General features: G+C 36.3%; 1 protein-coding gene across 7 annotated transcripts in view; it reads left to right on the top strand.

Annotated features, from left to right (window-relative positions):
* SGCE (sarcoglycan epsilon) overlaps positions 1–19,356 on the top strand; it is a 48,496-nt gene that overhangs the window by 22,947 nt on the left and 6,193 nt on the right. For 4 of the 7 annotated variants that reach the window (XM_026706289.2, XM_026706288.2, XM_087917716.1 and 1 more), the window contains 6 exons: positions 134–291; positions 583–655; positions 1,885–2,083; positions 10,737–10,899; positions 15,928–16,139; positions 16,997–17,023. In XM_026706289.2, coding sequence (XP_026562074.1) covers positions 134–291; positions 583–655; positions 1,885–2,083; positions 10,737–10,899; positions 15,928–16,139; positions 16,997–17,023 — 832 coding nt within the window. The remainder of the gene's footprint in view (positions 1–133; positions 292–582; positions 656–1,884; positions 2,084–10,736; positions 10,900–15,927; positions 16,140–16,996; positions 17,024–19,356) is intronic. The other 3 variants (XM_087917717.1, XM_087917715.1, XM_087917714.1) reach the window with 1 other exon arrangement.

Here is a 19,356-nt window from a genome sequence, read left to right as displayed (position 1 = left end):
TATTACCATAATGAAAATAGGACCTAAATTATTGAGGATCTAAATAGTAGGAATTTACTATTAGAATGAACATAAAAATATGGTGTATAAATGATTAAATTGTATGTTAACGTGATTGTCTCTATTTATCCAGGTGAGATAAATAATGATCCCATAACATTTAATACAAACCTAATGGGTTACCCTGATAGACCTGGCTGGTTGCGCTACATCCAAAGAACACCATATAGTGATGGTGTGCTCTATGGGTCACCAACTGTAGAAAACATGGGCAAGCCAACTATAATTGAGGTACTTATTTTGCAGAATGTTTATTTTAAAAAAATGCATTTTGATAGAAACAGCCATCAGTACTAGAATGTCTCATAGTTCTCAAAATTTCTTTAGTCACATTATAACTGAAAAGCGAGTAGATGATATTATCCCTGACATAGCTTGTTCTGTGATTTTTCTGTTTTTCAGTAAAAGATTAAACAAAAACCTTATTTGTGTCAAATTTAAGAGAACCATTATTATTGTTTATCATATTATCCTTTAAAAATGTAATAATTAGTTACCATTTTACTTTTTTCCCATTATTAGATTACTGCTTATAACAGACGTACCTTTGAGACAGCAAGACATAATTTAATTATTAATATAATGTCAGCAGAAGGTATGTCTTCAAGAATTATCTCAGCATTTTGGGTGATTCAGTTGATAAATAATATGAATCGGTTAAGCTTTACTAAATAATTAAAGGCAACAGTAATGGGAAAAGGATATTTGATACCTTGTCTTGTCAAATCATATAATCATTTCTCTGATATAGTATCAGTTTGCATTTGCATGCTATTTTTATGCATTTATACCCCTCCTTCATTATTTTTAAAAATAACTCAAGGTGGTGAACATGCCTAGTACTCTTTCTTCCACTTATTTTCTCCACAACCCCAAACCCATGTGGTAGGTTGGACTGAGGAGTGACTGACTCTTGCCAAAGCTGAATATGCTATGATTGGTTAAATCCAAATTATGTGAGTCATGGCCTATTACTAAATGAGAGGGGGCCGTGGTGGCTCACGTGGTAAGACACTGGGCTTGTGTACTGTTGAGGTTGGTAGCTCAGCAGCTCGGTTCCTGTGAGTGAATAAACTATGGAGGGACAAGAAAGGAGCCTCCCCAACTGCCTACTGGCATTCAGGTGTTCCACAGGTAGATAACACCGCCCCAAAATTTCCTTTCACAGAAGCAGCCAGCCACCTTGGTGATACCTGGCTAACATGTGCCATATGCTGAATAAATAAACTAAATGAGAATGATGTAGTGACCTTTCAGTATTGGTTCAAAAGCAGTGCACGAGAGGTCCTAGCACAAATAATCAATCCATGGGATGTAGCACTCTGGCTCTTATAACCACACTTAAAAGACTAAGACCTTCTTAACCATGTTTCCTTTTATTCATGCAAATAAAAAGACATCGTACTATTATACATGTATCCTTAAATTACAACAGTTCATTTAGTTATCATTTGAAGTTAAAATGGTGCTGAAAAAAGTGACATGACCATTTTTCACACTTATGACCATTGCAGCGTCCCCATGGTCATGATCAAAATTTGGACACTTGGCAACTGATTCATATTTATGATGATTGCAGTATCCCTGGGTCATATTTTGCAACTATCTGACAGGCAAAGGCAGCATTCATTTATTTAACAACTGTGGCAAGAAAGATCGTAATATGGAGCAAACTCACTTAACTGTGTTGCTTAACAACACAAATTTTGGGCTCAGTTGTGGTTGTAATTTGAGGATTACCTGTGTTTATGATTTACTAGTCCATCTCTTTTAGTAGATTTAAAAAGGGTCTAAGGCACAATTACTTTTTTTTTTGGCAACTAGATCTTCTTTTGCCATATCAAGCAGAATTCTTTATTAAAAACATGAATGTAGAGGAAATGTTGGCCAGTGAGGTTCTTGGAGACTTCCTTGGAGCCGTGAAAAACGTATGGCAGCCTGAGCGCCTGAATGCCATAAACATCACATCTGCTCTTGATAGGGGAGGCAGAGTGCCCCTTCCTATTAATGACATGAAAGAAGGGTAAGAAGTTACATTTCTGCAGTAGCAATTATTTATTAAGTTGTTTAGTGTCTATTTTAAAAAAATGATTCAGTAAAAAGCAGTAGTGGCATCTGGACTAATGAATAATTAATTCCTGTTTTGTGAATTTAATCCAGGGGTCTCCAAACTTGACAACTTTAAGATTTGTGGACTTCAACTCCCAGAATTCCTCAACTAGTCATGCTGGCTGGCAATTCTGGGAGTTGAAGTCCACAAGTCTTTTTTTAAAAAAAAATTTTTATTGGTTTTTAAGACAACCATAGACAAACAAAACATAAAAACATCAAGCCATCTTCCATATATATACATACAGTGTGTCGGTTGATTTACAAATTGTTTTGTGCTTCCATTTCGTAGTCAATTACAATTACATTGTATATATTCTCATATTTTCAATCAAATATTAAATACATTAATATCATTGTTAATCAATCATTTGTCTCTACTTTTATTCATTCATGTTTTATGAAATAATCCATATTTTACTTAATTTGTTTTATAACAGTTCATATTATCATCTCAAATCTATACTACAATCATTTTGTAGATAAAATAAGAAAAGAATACATCTTTGTATATTTATTATTTTCTAAGAATCTACATATTTCATTGCCATGTTTTATTGTCTAACCATTGATAGAATAGATCCCAAATTTTATAAAATTGTTTATCATCTTGTTCTCTGATTTCAAATGTCAATCTACTCATTTCAGCACATTACAATATTTTCTTAATGATTTCCTCCTGTAATGGTATTTTTCCAGTTTTTGGCAAATACAATCCTAGCCGCCGTTAATCCATTTACAATCAGGTATTTCAATTCTTTACTATATATTTCAGGTAAAATTCCCAATAAAAATATCTCTGGTTTCAAGTCTATATGCTTTTTTGTCATTTTTTCCAACCACATGTGAATTTTAGTCCAATATTTTTTAGCATAAGTCCACAAGTCTTAAAAGTTGCCAAGTTTGGAGACTCCTGGTCTAATCCATCTTTCTCTGCTAGAAGGAATTATTCTTTAAAATTTAAAGCTGCAGGAAGAAAAGACCTGATGATTTTAGTTTTAATTGGATGATGTTTTGCCTTGGCATGATACCTGACTCCAAAGTGGAATGGACACTTCAGGTGGTTTTTAACTACTCTCATTAAGACGAATATTACTAATTCTCCCCAGTTTGAATTCCTATCCAGAGTTCTGCCTCCAATCTATAGTATGGGAGCTCATTAGGTTCAAAAAGACCTATCTGCTTGCCAAGAGTGAAAAAAGTAAAACAATGCCTAATATAATTTATTTTTGCAACTTCTTGATGGGGAAGGGTGGGAAGAGGAATAGCTTCAGAGATCAATAGTCCTGCCTTCTTAAACTGTCCATTATTTAATTTATTATTCATTAAGTAAATCATGTTTCTCAACCTTAGCTACTGTAAGATCTGTGGACTTGAACTGTGGCTGGTGGAATTCTGGGATTTGAAGTCTACTCATCTTAAAAGTGTCTGACATTGAGAATCACTATTATAGATTATTAGAATCTACCATTTATAATGAATGTTAATGTTTATCCTTAAGTTGTAATCACCCTTGTAGTATATTTCTCACTTTATTTATTTATTTTATTTATTTATTTGATTTGTCAATCGCTTACAAGATAATAGATATGTATAAACATGAGTAAGAATACAGGAAATAATCAATAAGCACTTAGACTTATATACCACTTTATAGTGCTTTACAGCCCTCTCTAAGTGGTTTAGAGTCAGCATATTGCCCCCAACAATTTGGGTCCTCATTTTACCCACCTCGGAAGGATGGAAGGCTGAGTCAACCTTGAACCTGGTGGGATTTGAACTGCCAAATTGTAGGCAGCTGGCTGCAGAAGTAGCCTGCAGTACTGCACTCTAACCACTGCACCACAGAGGCTCTTCATATATAAAATATATTAATATAAAATAGGTACGAATAAATGGGGACAATAGGACAGGGACGGTAGGCACAACGGTGCACTTATGCACGCCCCTTACAGATCTCTGAGAAATGGGGTGAGGTCAATAGTAGTTAGTTTGAGGTTAAAGGAGTGGGGGTTGGAGGATGTAACAACAGAGTCAGGTAGTGCATTCCAGGCATTGACCACTTTGTTGCTGAAGTTGTACTTTCTGCAATCAAGTTTGAAGCAGTTTACATTGAGTTTGTATCTGTTGTGTGCTCTTGTATTGTTGTGGTTGAAGATGAAGTAATCATTGATTGGTAGGACATTGTAGCAGATAATTTTGTGTGCTATGCTTAAGTCTAACCGTAGGCGGTGTAGTTCAAGGATGTCCAAGCCCAATATCTCAAGCTTGGTGATATAGGGTATTCTGTTGCAAGCAGAGGAGTATAGTACTCTTCTCGTGAAATACTTCTGGACTTGCTCGATTGTATTAATGTCCAATATGCAATGCAGATTCCAGACTGATGAGCTGTATTCGAATATTGGTCTGGCAAAAGTTTTGTATGCTCTATTTAGCAATTTGATATTTCTGGAGGAGAAGCTTCGTAAGATTAGATTTACAACTTTTAATGCCTTTTTGGCAATGCTGTTATAGTGAACTCTGGTGCTTAGGTCATTTGATATGAGGACTCCAAGGTCCTTGATAGAGTGAGGATCATCAACGAGGTCATATTCGCCTAGCTTGCATTTGGTGTACTGATTTTTTTTTACCAATGTGTAGTACAGAGCATTTGTTGATTGAGATTTGGAGTTGCCAGATGTTTAACCATTCACATAAAGCTCACTTGCAGCCCTGTGGATAGACAACAGGAACATGAAGTGTAAAGCCCTGGCCAGCATGTGATGCATCCGGCCCACAGACTGGGAGTTTGACAGCCCTGTTATACAACAACTTAGCTAGGCTGTTATACAAGGCTCTTTTGCAGTTTCATTCACATTGTAAATATTTCCCCTGATAAATTTATATAACACATCTCTACAATATTTTTTTCTTGCATATCTAGATTATGGGGTGTGTGTGCATTTCTAGTTGTTGGGCCAATTGGGTTATATATTTTGTTCATATTTTTTAAAAATAAATTTGAATGGAAACAGAGCTGGACCCCTCCAGAAGTTAACAGAATAATAGAATAACAGAGTTGGAAGGCACCTTGGAAGTCTTTAGTTCAGTGGTCCCCATCTTTGTGGCTTGGTGGCCCAGCTGGTGTGGGGAGAAGTGATCAGAACAGTGTGACCAATAGGCTGGCATGCACATGTGTACACAGCTTGACTCGTGCAAGTGGTGGCACACGTATGCACACGTATGCACACGCAGCATGACTGCAAGGTGAGCTGTGCATGCATGCATGTGTGCACTGACCTGCCACCCATGGGAGTTGAGTTGCATGTGCATGCATGTGTGCCAGCCTGGTTGAGAATAGGCCATGGTCCAGTAGTGGGCCACAGCCTGGGGGTTGGGGACCCCTGTTCTAGTCCAATCCCCTACTCAGGCAGGAAACCTCATACCATTTCAGACAAATGGTTGTCCAATCTCTTCTTAAAAACTTCCACTGTTGAAGCATCCACAACTTCTGGAGGCAAGTCATTCCACTGATTAATTGTTCTGTCAGGAAATTTTTCCTTAGTTCTAGGTTGTTTCTCCTTGATTAGTTTCCATCCATTGCTTCTTTGTCCTGCATTCAGGTTTTGGAGAATAGGTTGACTCACTGTTTTTTGTGACAATCCCTTAGATATTAGAACACTGTTGCCATGTCACCCCTAGTCCTTCTTTTCATTAAGCTAGACATCCAAGTCCAGCAACCATTCTATATATGTTTTAGCCTACAGTCCCCTAATCATCTATGTTGCTTTTCTCTGTACTCTTTCGAGAGTGTCACTGTGTTTTTACATGGTAGCATACAAAACTGGGTGCAATATTCCAAGTGTGATCTTACCAAGTCATTACAGAGTTGCATAAACACTTTCCGTGATCTTGATTCTATCCCTTTATTAATGCAGCCTAGAACTGCACTGGCTTTTTTGGCTGCTGCAGCACACTACTGGCTTGTATTAAGTGATTGTCCTCTAAGACTCCTAGATATCTCTTGTTCTTGTTGTTAAATTGCAACTCTTGTTATCTATCCATGCTGGCTGAAATAGATTGGACAGCCAAAAATTCCTACCACTAATTGGTAGAGAAAAATGGTCATTCAGTAAAACAAATCATATTATGACTTTGTCAGGGACCTTGGAGTACTCATCTCAAATGATCTACAGTAGGCTAGAGCCTACTGTAACTACAAAGCCAAAAAGGCATTAAGAGTTGTTAATCTAATTCTACGTAGCTTCTTCTCTGATAATATCACATTACTAACTAGAGCATACAAAACATTTGCTAGATCTATACTTGAATACAGGTCATCAGTCTTGAACCCATATCATGTATCTGATATTAACACAATTGAAAAGGTCCAGAAATATTTCACAAGAAGAGTTCTCCACTCCTCTACTCATTGCAGAATACCTTATGCCACCAGACTTGAAACTCTAGACCGAGAAAACGAGGGAGGGAATAGAAGGGGAACTTACCAAATTTGCAGATGATACTAAGCTGCTAGGAATAGCTATCACTCAGGAAGATAGGCTCAAGATCCAGATGGATCTTTACAGACTAGAACACTGGGCCATATCTAACAAAATGAAATTTAGTGTAGAGAAAAGTAAAGTCCTACACTTAGTCAAGAAAAAACAAAAGTACCCATATAGACTGGGTGAAACCAGGCTCAATAGCAGTAACTGTGAGAGGGATCTTGGAGTCTTAGTGGACAGCCAGCTAAATATGAGCCAGCAGTGTGCAGCAGCAGGCAAAAAAGCTAATACAATACTAAATTGTATTAACAGAGGGATACAATCAAGATCAAGGGAAGTACTAATACCACTCTATAAAGCCTTAGTAAGACCACACCTAGAGTACTGCATCCAGTTTTGTTCACCACATTATAAAAAAGATTTTTTTAAAAATAAAGTTTTATTTGGGTTTTCACACAGACAAAATACAAGTAAAATATCTTTTTTGAAAATAGCATGGTCCCGGGTTGAACTTCTTTATAAAACTCAATTTCATGCTCCTTTTTGTATTCTATTCCATATCTTATACTATTCCACATTTTCTATATAGTTTTTCCCCTCTTTTAATTTTTGCAATTTTATTTTGATTATCTCATCTCAATTCAAATAATTATATTTATACTTTTGTCTGTTCTGTTTCAATTTCATATTGTCTTTTTTCATTAAACAAATTTTCTCCAGTAGTTACTAATTGGAGTATGACACCTTTATATCTTTTAATTACATTCATTCAACTCTTATTTAAACTTCAATATATACCTTAAGGTTACTGACCTTCAATATAATACATAATACATAACTTCCAATCGAATTCTGCTTGGTACATTCTTATAATACACACTATATTCTTTAAAAAAAGGATTATAAATATATGTAATTATAAACCCCCATTCCATTCCAATTCAGTTCTATCATTAATAATCATTAAAATCTTAACATCTTTAACACTTCTTTTCATTTGAATATCATACTTCCTTAAAAACATATATAATCTCCATAATTAATTTTTCCCTTATTTCTCTTCACGTAAGTTTTGTAAATAATTAAATATTCATTTTGTTACATTTATTTATTGACAGGCATTCCACTGAATTACGATAGCTATTTTATCAAACATTTTAATCATACATTGTTTCATGTTTTCTAAAATTATTTCTGTTTCTAATATAGCAATACTATCTTATGTACCTTTGCAGAATCTCTATTTCCATTAAATTTTCACCCATTATCTCTAAATAGGCCCTGTTTCTCTATATTTTGTTTCTGTCCTTTATAACTTCTTTTCCTTTCTTTCTTCCCTCTCATCTTCTCCCTCCCCTTTTTACCTCCCTGTCTCTCTACTTCTAATTCTCTCTTCTGCATTTCCCTCTTCTGTTGCTTTCTGATTTTATACTTATTTTTCATTCTATTTTTTTGGAGTTGTTTTTCCCAATCTTAAACATTCCATTCTCTCCCCCCCACTTTCCCTTTTTCCCCCATCTAAGATTACTTGTTCAATAAAGATGGCTTTTTCTTTGTCGCAATCTTCTTGTCCTGCAGGCATTTCTTGTTGTTTCTTATAATTCCAAATCTCCATTTCTGAAAAATGAAATATGAAGCCAAAAGAACCTCTCCCTTTTTGTGCATCTTCTTTGTACTTTTTAAGTTCCATTTTCAGTTCTTCTAAAAGTGGAGACATTTTAAACAGTTTTAAACAACCACCCAGTTGATTTTAGACATTCAAATACAATAACCAAAAATCCAGAAATCATCAAGTAATCCAAATAGTCCCAAGTTATTTCTTCTTATTTCTTTTTCCACTTTCTCTTCCTGGGGTTTTAGTTGCGATATTTCAGTTAAAATGTATCTTTTGTAAGTCTTGTTGAGATTTTGCTGTGAGTTCTTTTTAATTCCAGGCAGTCTCCTCCCTTCCAGATCCTGCCCTTTTATTCTTTTTCTCTCCTTTCCTGTTTTCAAAAGCTTTTGATTATCCAGAAATCTTTATTATCCCTTTGACTTTTTATTTTCAGCATTAAATGCCTATTAATGTCAAAATGGATTTTTTTCCAATTTCTTGCTTAAGTCTCTTAGCTGTCAGTATAGGAAAAGGAGACAAAAAAACAAATCTTTTCCCTTTTCTCTCTACTTCACAGCTTAAAAATCTTCTTAGGGATCAATGTTATTGGTTTTTTTTTTAATAGTTTCAATTCCAGGGTACCTTATTTGTTGCTTTTGCTGTTTGAGCCGGTCAACCAAAACTTTATCTTCTTATCTTCCTCCTGCACATTCTTTTCCAGTCAAGTTCTTCTTTGTGGTGGCCATTTCTGACCACCGCTACAACCGCCTTCGGGAAAGGGAGTAATGGCCAGCTGGGGAGGAGAGATGTGGCTCTCCTCAACCCTGCTGGCAGTCTCCCCCCTCTTCACCACCTGTACGGGGTGGCTTAGCCCCGAAACCAGCCGGCTCGGGGTGCTCCAGCGGCAAGCACGGATTGAAACCTCACAGAGATGAGGTTTCGGTCTGTCACCGAAGAAGCTCAAACCGGAAGTCCTCATAAATTTTTTTTTGAGAATCTAGAAAAAGGACAGGGAAGAGCAACCAGGATGACTAGGGGACTGGAGTCTAAAACATACAATGAACGGTTGTAGGAACTGGGCTTGGCTAGTCTAGTAAAGAGAAGGACCAGGGGAGACATGATAGCAGTCTTCCAATATTTGAGAGGCTGCCACAGGGAGGAAGGGGTCAAGCTATTTTCTAAAGTGCCTGTAGGCCAGACAAGGAATAATGGATGGAAACTGAACAAAGAGAGATTTAACTTGGAAATAAGGAGAAACTTTGTGACAGTGAGAACAATCAACCAATGGAACTGCTTGCCCTCGGAAGTTGTGGGAGCACCGTCACTTGAGACGCTCAAGAAGAGATTGGACTTCCATTTGTCAGAAATGGTGTAGGTCTCCTGCTTGAGTGGAGGGTTGGACTAAATGACCTACAAGGTCCCTTCCAACTCTGATTATCTGTTAAATCTTTTAAATCTGTCTGTTAGAAAACCTAGAACTACGCCGCCTCTGGTCCGATCTAATTATAGTATATAAAATCATACATTGCAATGTCCTAACTGTAAATGAATACTTCAGCTTCAATCATAACAATACAAAAGCACACAATAGATACAAACTCAAGGTTAACCGCACCAAACTTGACTGCAGAAAATATGACTTCAGCAATAGAGTGGTCAATGTCTGGAATACTCTACCTGACTCTGTAGTTTCTTCCCCAAACCCCAAAAACTTTAACCTTAGACAGTCTACTATTGATCTCACCCCCTTCCTAAGAGGCCTGTAGGGGGCGTGCATAAGTGCAGTAATCATGCCTACTATCCCTGTCCTATTGTTTTTTATTTTTCTTATAAGTATCTATCTCATGTGTTCAAAACTATATTTATTCTTATACCTGTATCTTGTAAGTGATTGACAAATCAAATAAATACTAAAAATACTAAATTATGATGCTAGACTTAAGACTAGAAAAAAGAAGTTCAGGCCATTTGCCGCCTTGGAAGTATGCTGGTTAGTTTTGAACTACTCTCTTAAAGCCCAATCTGTGTCACAGAGATGTAAGGAAATCCCTATGAAATCTATCTTGAACTTCATATATGAAATTACAATATGATAAAACAACAAAAACATATTTCTCTTATCTACCTAGGCAGATTGTAAAGCCCTTTTTTTTTCTCCTGTGTTAAAAATTCTATCAGGGACATAAAAGATAGTAAGAGGCTAGAATAGATCTATAGAAATTTGAGAAAACAGCAGATGTAGGAGAAAATTAGAATTCCACTAGGGCCAAGAATGGAATAATGTTAGTTCTATCTTTTATCTAAATAAAATCACATCCATATTTTAATAGGAAGGAAATAATAAAAGAGCAAATATGAATTAGACAACAATGGTCAAAATGCTAAGACTGGAACCTATTTTCATTCACAGAAAGGAAATGAAACAAATGGTTAATTTAAAAATTGTCAATAACTATCCTAAAACTGTTTCCACTTCTTTCCCCCAGTGTCTATGTTATGGTTGGTGCAGATGTTACATTCTCCTCCTGCTTACGGGAAGTAGAAAACCCACAAAATCAACTGAGATGCAGTCAAGAAATGGAACCTATAATAACTTGTGATAAAAAGTTTCGTACTCAGTTTCACATAGACTGGTGTAAAATTTCTTTGGTGAGTTATTGAATGGAGATATTTTAAAAAACATAGCTGCTCAATGTTTAAAATATTATGTGATTAATTTCATGGGATGGACATAATTTCTGTTACTTGCAGTCTTAATGCTCTGCCATGTCCCTGCTTGGAAAATTTATGGTGCTTGTCCCCAGTATGCCATTTTGTGACTGATGAAAATCTAACTGAGTGAAGAAAAATTTATTGTGCTTGGTAATTCTATGGTTATTCTTCATTTTAATGTTCAGTCATGTCCGATTCTTTTTTTTTTTCAAATAAGTTTTTTATTTTCAATTGTCATATCTGATTCTTGAAGACTGCCTGAACAAGTCCCTGCTTGGGAAGATTTTTCATAAATAATTTTTCATTGCTTCTTTTCTAGGCTGAGAGAAAGTGACTGGATCAGGGTCACCCAGCCGGCCTATTATCCAAGGCAGGACTAGAATTCAGTCTCCTGGTTTCTAGCCTGATGCCTTAACCACTACACCAAACTGGCTTTCATTTGGCATACTGTTTCATTATTTGCATCTTTGCTTTTAACCAGTTTCCCTAATAGAAGTAAAACAGATTTTAAATTTGGATAATAAATGGCTTTGATACACAGTACTTGAAAGCAGTCAGAGAAAAATAATTGTACATAGACACATGGATGTATAGTGAGTAATTTTCTTCTTCTTCTTTTTTTTTTTAAAAAAAGCAAGATTCCTTTGTTGCATCTCCAGTACAGATATGATATTGTTGGTCAGGATCACCCAGCTTCTTTTGATGACAGACAGGAAGAATAGGCTAACGGTCTGAGTTGACATAAAACAGCTATTTATGTCCTTACACTTATTTACAACTAAGTGTTATTGTTCAAAGAAAAGCCTTTACTTATTGTAGAATAAGAAAATTACAGCTAGTAATGCTTTTAGCAGCATTTGTGATATATTTTCCTATTGGTAAAAAAAAAAAGATACAAAATACAGTGTTGGTACAACAGGTTTTAAAAGTTAAATATGTAGACATCCATAAATTGAGACTCATTCCAATAACTTCATTGGCATTCAGTTTTCTTAGCAGCAATATGGAAGACGCTTGCCATTGCTTTCTGGAGTTTTTCTCTTTCCTAATTTGTTTAAAGCCTTACAGTCTTCCTTGTTGACTTCTTTACAACGACTCAACCAGCTACATTCAAGAATTTTGGATAAAAGTTTGAACCTGGTCAATGTAAAGCTTTATTATAAATAGTTCTTGGCTTATGACCACAAAGATTTTTTTCCCCCTAAACAAGTTATTCAATAAATTGTGCATGATTTTATGATCTTTTTGCCAGGATTGTTAAACAAACCACAGCAGTTTTTCAGTGAATCATGTAGTCATTAAGTGAATCCGGCTTCACCCACTGACTTGCTTGTCAGAAATTGTCTGGGAAAGTTACAAATAGTGATCACATGACTTTGTGACTCTGCAACTCTTGTAAATACGTGCTGGTTGCCAGGTGCCAAATTTTGATTATATGTCCATGGGAATGCTGCAACAGTCATAAGTCAGAGGACCAGTCAAAAATCACTTTTTTCACCACCATTGCAACTTTGAATGGTCACCAATGAATGATTGTTAGGTTGAGGACTACCTGTATACAGGGGTGGATTTCTACCATTTCTGTCCACCTCTGTAGAACCGGTAGCTTTGAAGAGCAGCTGATGTTTTTGCCCACCTGCCCACCCGGGCTCTTACCTGACCTTTAATTCCTGATTTTTTTCAACTTCAGCTGCCGTGTGAGGCAGCTGCAGTTAAAAAAGCAGGAAAAAAGGGCTTTTTGAAAGGCTGCTTCTCTGCACGCGGCATGCTAATGACGATTTACAGGCGCCCACTTGCAGCATGCAGGGACGCACATCATAAGTCACCGAACCTTGTAAATGACTGAACTGGTAGTTAACCCTGTCGGATCCCACCCCTGCCTGTATATCCTATTCATACTTCACCTGTGATTGTGTGTTCAGGGATGAAATATACATATTGATCAAAAGGAACTAAAACCTTTTAAATCAAAACAGTGTTGCCATTACATACCATTTTAATGGCTGCAAACCAGTTATTTGAATCTATAGAGATTATAATACCTAAACCCCTGCAAAGCCTCTCTTGAGAGACTTCAGCTCTTCACCCACCCATTCATTTAATAGGTCATGTTTCCTGGCGGGGGTAGGGGAAATAACTGTGACATAATTGGAAATGCATGCCAGAAACGATGGATCCTTATTTCTGGCTCTTCAGCTCACCATATTCCAGGATGTAAAAGTCAGCAGGTAAATATTCAATTTGAGCAGGCAAACATGCTACTGCGCATATTTCTAGAGAAAGCCTATGCTTTTGTCAGCATTACTGGAACATCCTTTCATCAGCTACATCGGGCTTCAATAAAACAGTGTTGAGAGTCTGCAAGAGCTTTTTTAACAGTCTCCTTATTTTGCAAGCTAAGTTCATCTTTCTAGGAAGTGCTTGGATCCTCAAGAATTACAGATTTGGTGAAATGATCGGATCTTCAAAGGATATTGAAGATGGTCTATGTTTTCAGGGGATGTTGGAAAAGGAAGTCCAGCATTTCTGCCTTTATATCCATCTGTTTTTCTGAACCAAATCAGAATAATAGAATACAAGTTGGAAGGATCTTGGAGGTTTTCTAATTAGAATTAGAAGAACTTTATTGTCATTGTACAAGTACAACAAAACTGTGGATGCACCCCAGCAAGTGTTCGCAATACAATAAAACCAAAGCACATAAAAATGAAGATACGAAAGATAGAGTACCCACGTCTCCATTTTCAATTTGAGAATACAATATCTACAAATATACACAAAATATACATCCAACACTGACTGTAACGCTTAGCCGAGTATAATACACAAGAGATGGATTGTACTGTAATATGTTATTATACATCTGAATGGGGTATTGAGATTTCACATCTTTTCACATCTTAATGAGGTAGTGACTTCGTGTTTATTTGCAGTTCGGATGGCCCAGGGAAAGAAACTATTTGTTAGTCTAGTGGTGTGGGATTTTATTGACCTAAAATGCCGTCCAGACGGCAGCAGGTCAATAAGATAATTGCCAGGATGTGAGGGGTCTTCTGTAATGGCCTTGATTCTGCTTTGGCAGCGGGACCTGGCTAAGTCTTCCAGGGAGGGCAGAGGGCAACCAATGATCTTTTGAGCTGTGTTTATCAGCCTCTGTATAGTTTTCCTGTCCTCAGCTGTGGAGCCTGCATACCATACACCCAGACAATATGTCAGAGTGCTGTCCACAGAGGCTTTATAGAAAGCCAGCAACAGCTTCTTAGCCAGATTGTTCTTCCTGAGAATCCTCAGGAAGTGCAGCCGCTGTTGAGCCTTCTTCACTATGGCCTTGGTGTTAGGGGACCAGGAGATATCAGCTGAAATATGGATGCCAAGGAATCTGATTGTAGGGACAGTTTCCACTCGTTCTCCGTTGATGATGAGTGGGGCGTGGTGCTGTCCATGTCTCCTGAAGTCTATAATCAGTTCTTTGGTTTTACGGACATTCAGTGACAGATTGTTCTGTGAACACCAGAATCCAACTGTGAACACCATAATCCAATCGACTTGTCTAGCTGGAGACCCTATACCATTTCAGACAAGTGATTGTCCAATCTGTTCTTAAAAGCTGCAGTGATAGAAGGCAAACTTCACTGATTAATTGTTCTGACTGTCAATTAGTCCTTTTTTCTAGGATGAATCTCACCTTGGTCAGTTTCTGTCAAATTGTTTCTTATTTTGCCTTCATGCACTTTAGAGATTAGATTATCTTCTCCTTTGATATTGGAAGACTGATATCATGTCACTCCTAGTTCTTCTTTTCATTAAAGTAGACATACCCAATTCCGGCAACAGTTCTTCATATATATTAGCCTCCAGTCTCCCAGTCATCTTTCTTGTTCTTCTTTGCCCTCTTTTTAGAGTTTCAGCGTTTTCTTATATTGTGGTAGCCAAAATTGAATGCAATATTCCAAGTATGGTCTTACCAAGGCATTATAAATTGGTACTAATGTTTCATGTGATCTTGATTCTATCCCTCAGTCAATGGGCAATTGTTTCATGCAGTATAGGCAAAGTTTAACAAAGTCATTGTATTTGTAAGTTTGGGATAGGTTTGTTGTTGCAATAATTATCTAACAATTGACTAGCATGCTTTTAAATTACAGTTCCTGGCTCATGCATAGGGAGTGACCACACATAATATCAAGATTATTTATAAATCAGAATGTATTCAACAAGTCATTATATCCTTATTTGTATATCAAGATAAAAACAAACTACACTGTAACTTAAATGTAAGGATGAATCAGGCTACGACAGTCCAGAAATCTAAACAGAGTAATCAGCGTAGCGCATACATGAAGGTGATGGGCTGGCATTAGAGATATTAGATGCAAGTCCATCTTGGGGCCAGTCATTCTTTGTCAGCCTGTCTTAATTCACAGGGTTGACATGGAGAAAAATAAGTGGAGTGGGCTCTATGTTTGTTGTCTATTGCTCCCGAACAAAAACAAACAGGGTATAAATCTAAGAAATAGAATAAATCTAAATATATTGGAACGAAATCTTGTTTACTTCTGCTATCTGAGCCACAAGGAAAAGAAAAGAGAAGAAAATTTGGCCTGATATCTTGTGGGTTTATGTTTCATGCAAGGACTTCCAAATATTTTTGTAGTTTGGTCTCCAGTGAAATTATTTTTTATGCTGTTGGATCAAACTGTGAATTCTGTAGAGTATTTCTATTTTGATTAATTTTCTTGTACAAATCTCTGGTCTTTGAGCCTCATGAAAACTGATTTCCTATGATATTTTTAACAGACCTTATGCTGTATATTAAAAGTAATTGGGTAGATTATAGTATCTTACTTTGGCCGCAACAAAAAATTTAGGAATTAAGATTTTGTAATAAACAAATGTATATATTTGTTAAGCTGTTGACTTCTTTTCTAAAGAAGTCTAAAATGCTTTTTGTACTTTTGGTATCAGGTTGATAAAACACAGCAAATTTCTACTTATCAAGAAGTGATCCGTGGAGAAGGCATATTACCAGATGGTGGTGAATATAAGCCACCTTCTAAGAATCTGAAAAGCAGAGATTATTATTCAGACTTCCTCATTACTTTGGCAGTTCCCTCTGCAGTTGCCCTGGTGCTTTTTCTAATACTTGCTTATATTATGTGCTGCCGGCGGGAAGGAGTGTGAGTACTTTGAAGCATTAATATGTGACTGCATTTTTGTAAAGTTCTATACATGAAAAAAGATCGTTAGGCTCAACTTAATTCAGTTCATAAAAACAGTGTTTCATATTTTCTAAAACATGCACTAAAATGAAATTTCTACCGTTATCTTTCAAGCTAGCAATCTTAATTTGTTAAGAAACCGCAAAACAAGTTATCCTTCTTAAAAAAAGAAAGTTGACTTGTCTCATTTGGAATTAAAAGTAGGAAAAAATGTCTTTCTAATAATTAAAATAAACTTTCTTGAGATTGTGAACTGAATTTTAGGTCAATAAAAGCCAAAGAAAGCATTACTAAAAAGCAGCAAGCAACATATCATCAAATTCATTTTTTATTACAGTCATAAGGAAACAAACATAGTCCTCTTCCATTTTACATGCACATGTCTGGGGACCTTGTGAGTCCATCATTTGTCCTGTATATACATGTGTTTATATCTGTGTTATTCCTTTTTTTCATTTCTTTCAATGCCTTCACTCATGCCTTTTCATAAAGTTGTGGTAAATACTCCTGAAGGACATGAAGCCCAGTATGATTCAAGCTTCTTGTATGTAGCCAGAAGCTCACAGATCAGACCTAGCTGAAGTGTTCTGTGAAGGGCCACGATTTCTGTATCAGGACAGCTTGGCTTGTGGCTGCTGGGACAGCCCTTTGGGAGCCATGTCAATTTCTGGCTCTTTTATGGCTTTTTTGAATCACGATTCTCTTGTAATAAAAGCCAGCATTTCCATATCATTCCCTGTTTCCATCAGCATTTAGATTTAATATTCCAAATATCAATGCTATTATTTAATTCATAACTTTTGTTTTATTTTTAGGGAAAAGAGAAACATGCAAACACCAGAGTAAGTGTCTTCTTCTTTCCTGTTATTTTCTCCCATCTTTTAAGCATTTCCTAGGAGCTTCTCATGCTTCATGTACATGTATACCATTTTCATCCTCATTATCTTGTCCTTCATTGCCAAGTTAGCTGCTTTTGAAAAATATACACTTATAAGGAGTTGAGTAGGGCAAAATAAAAAGAGTTAAAATTAATAATAAAATAGATTAAAACCAAAATCACTCCTTGGCCTTTTGGCTAAGGTCAGGTGTAGTAAAACCAAAATTTGTATTTGGGGATTTTGAAAGGACTAAATCCATAACTAAAGGTAGTTCCTGGTGCCTTATAGATCTGCTGAACTATAATTCCAAAATTCCTAGTAAGCTTCCTCTTGCTAATTGAGAATTCTGGGATTATAATTCTATCCTATCTGTAAAGTAATTCCTTTTGATAAATATTCATAGGATAATTAAAAGATTAAAATTCTGATTTGTGAAAGGAGTACTGTACATTCAGAATGTTCCTTTTCTGAATAAGGATCTGAATAATTATAAAACTGAAAGTAATATATGAGCTTGATTATACAGATTTCTTTCAGTGGAATGGATTTCTAATACTTAATAGCAGAAGGAGCAAATTCTAACTCTCATAATATTGCCAAATTATGAATTCCTGGAACTCAAGCAAAATAGTCCAAGCTGGGAGCTGTATTACAGACACATCTGAAAAGATATGGATTGGTCATTCATCTAAAACAAAAATTTGTTGCCCTCTCAGTGTTGTTAAATACATCTCCCAGTACTCCTTAATATTAGCAATGCTGGCTGTGGATGATGGAAATTTTAATTCAGTAATGTATAAGTTTTATAATGTTAGTTCTATAGAACAAATAGGCTAAACAAACATGTAGATTATATTGAAGCTATAAAGTTTTTCACATAATTAAAAGTAAAGTCAAGCTTGAAACATTGTAAATTGTAGGACTGAATTTTAATAAGTTCACTGTTCTAAATAACAACCATGTATGTTTATGGCAGCTCTTCATTCCATTAATTTTTCAGCGTTTTGACACTAAGAAAGGCTGCCTTTGGTATCAGTGGAAATTTTTTCGCTGAAACAAATTTCAGCTGGTTTTGGAAGAGGGAGATGTTAACCATAATGAAACCTCTCTCTCTCTCTCTCTCTCCCTCTCTTTCTCTCTCTCTCTCTCTCTCTCTCTCTCTATCTATCTATCTATCTATCCTATCATGTATCTATCTATCTCTATTATCTATATTGTTTGAGGCATATCAAAAAATTACTGAATATTATTTTGGTATAAGGTAGTCCTTATTTAGTGACTATCCTAGTTAGCAACTGTTCCAAGTTATGACAGTGATGAAAAATTAACTCTACAATCAATCTTTGCATTTGCAACCTTCGCAGGTCTATAAAACAAAGGAGCACAGTTTCACTTATCTGTTTCACTCAATGACATGAAGGATGATTGCTAAATGAGGATTATCTTTCACAGTGGGTATATGTTTATATCTATATACTATTAAAACAATAGTGTCTATTTGATAGTTTGTAATCCTCCCCAAAACACAGCATCATTGGGCAAAACTTTGCCAACAAGGTTACTTCAAATGGGCTAACTTACAGAATACAAGGACCTATTACTCCCAAAGGAATAAAATTCAGGTGTTTGGTTGCTGCATCAGTGCTGTTGCACTGTTGCTATTCGGGCTATCTTACTCACTGTCAGTTGCAGTCATGTGAGCCTCATTTTCATTGTTCCCTGGCAGTTTCTCATAAGTCCATGAGGAACCAGAAGGAACTGGTATGATCGTCAACACTCCTTACCACCTTCCCCAGCAGACACTTTGCTTGTGGGAAGCTTGTAGGAAGAAAGTCAATGAAGAAATTGTGCATCCTTGAACAGTTCCTCTTTGGTTGCACCATGCTACCCACCTGCACACTCTCTTGGTCCTTTCCCCATGTGGCAGCAACTCTTTACCTGCCTGCAGAGAAGAAAAAATATAGGGAGAAAAGGAAAAGAGGGGAAAAGAAAACAAGGAATAGGGAGAAAGATGGGAGAGAGGAAAGGAACAAAGATTTCCAATGTCAACCAGCAAGTTCCCACAAGGAAGCTCAGTGAAGAAGCCAACGGGAAGTTGGAAGTTGCCACTGAATTTTTGCCTTGCCTGTGGTATTTTTCTTTGTTTTGATGTGGAAATAGGTATAAATGTCATGATTTCCTCTTTCTCTCTCTCCTGTGTGTTTTGTGTATATGTGCGTGTAAAATTTCTTTGCCTCTCAAAATAAAATTCAGTAATTTTTTTAATATGGATCATATCTTTTGAATTTATTTGACAA

This window comes from Pseudonaja textilis, chromosome Z (genome assembly GCF_049901715.1).
Source record: "Pseudonaja textilis isolate UNSWEBS1 chromosome Z, rPseTex1.2, whole genome shotgun sequence".
In the NCBI taxonomy this organism is placed as follows: Eukaryota; Metazoa; Chordata; class Lepidosauria; order Squamata; family Elapidae; genus Pseudonaja; species Pseudonaja textilis.
The sequence above is the reverse complement of the archived record's forward strand: the minus strand, read 5'-3'. Positions and strand labels throughout refer to the sequence as shown.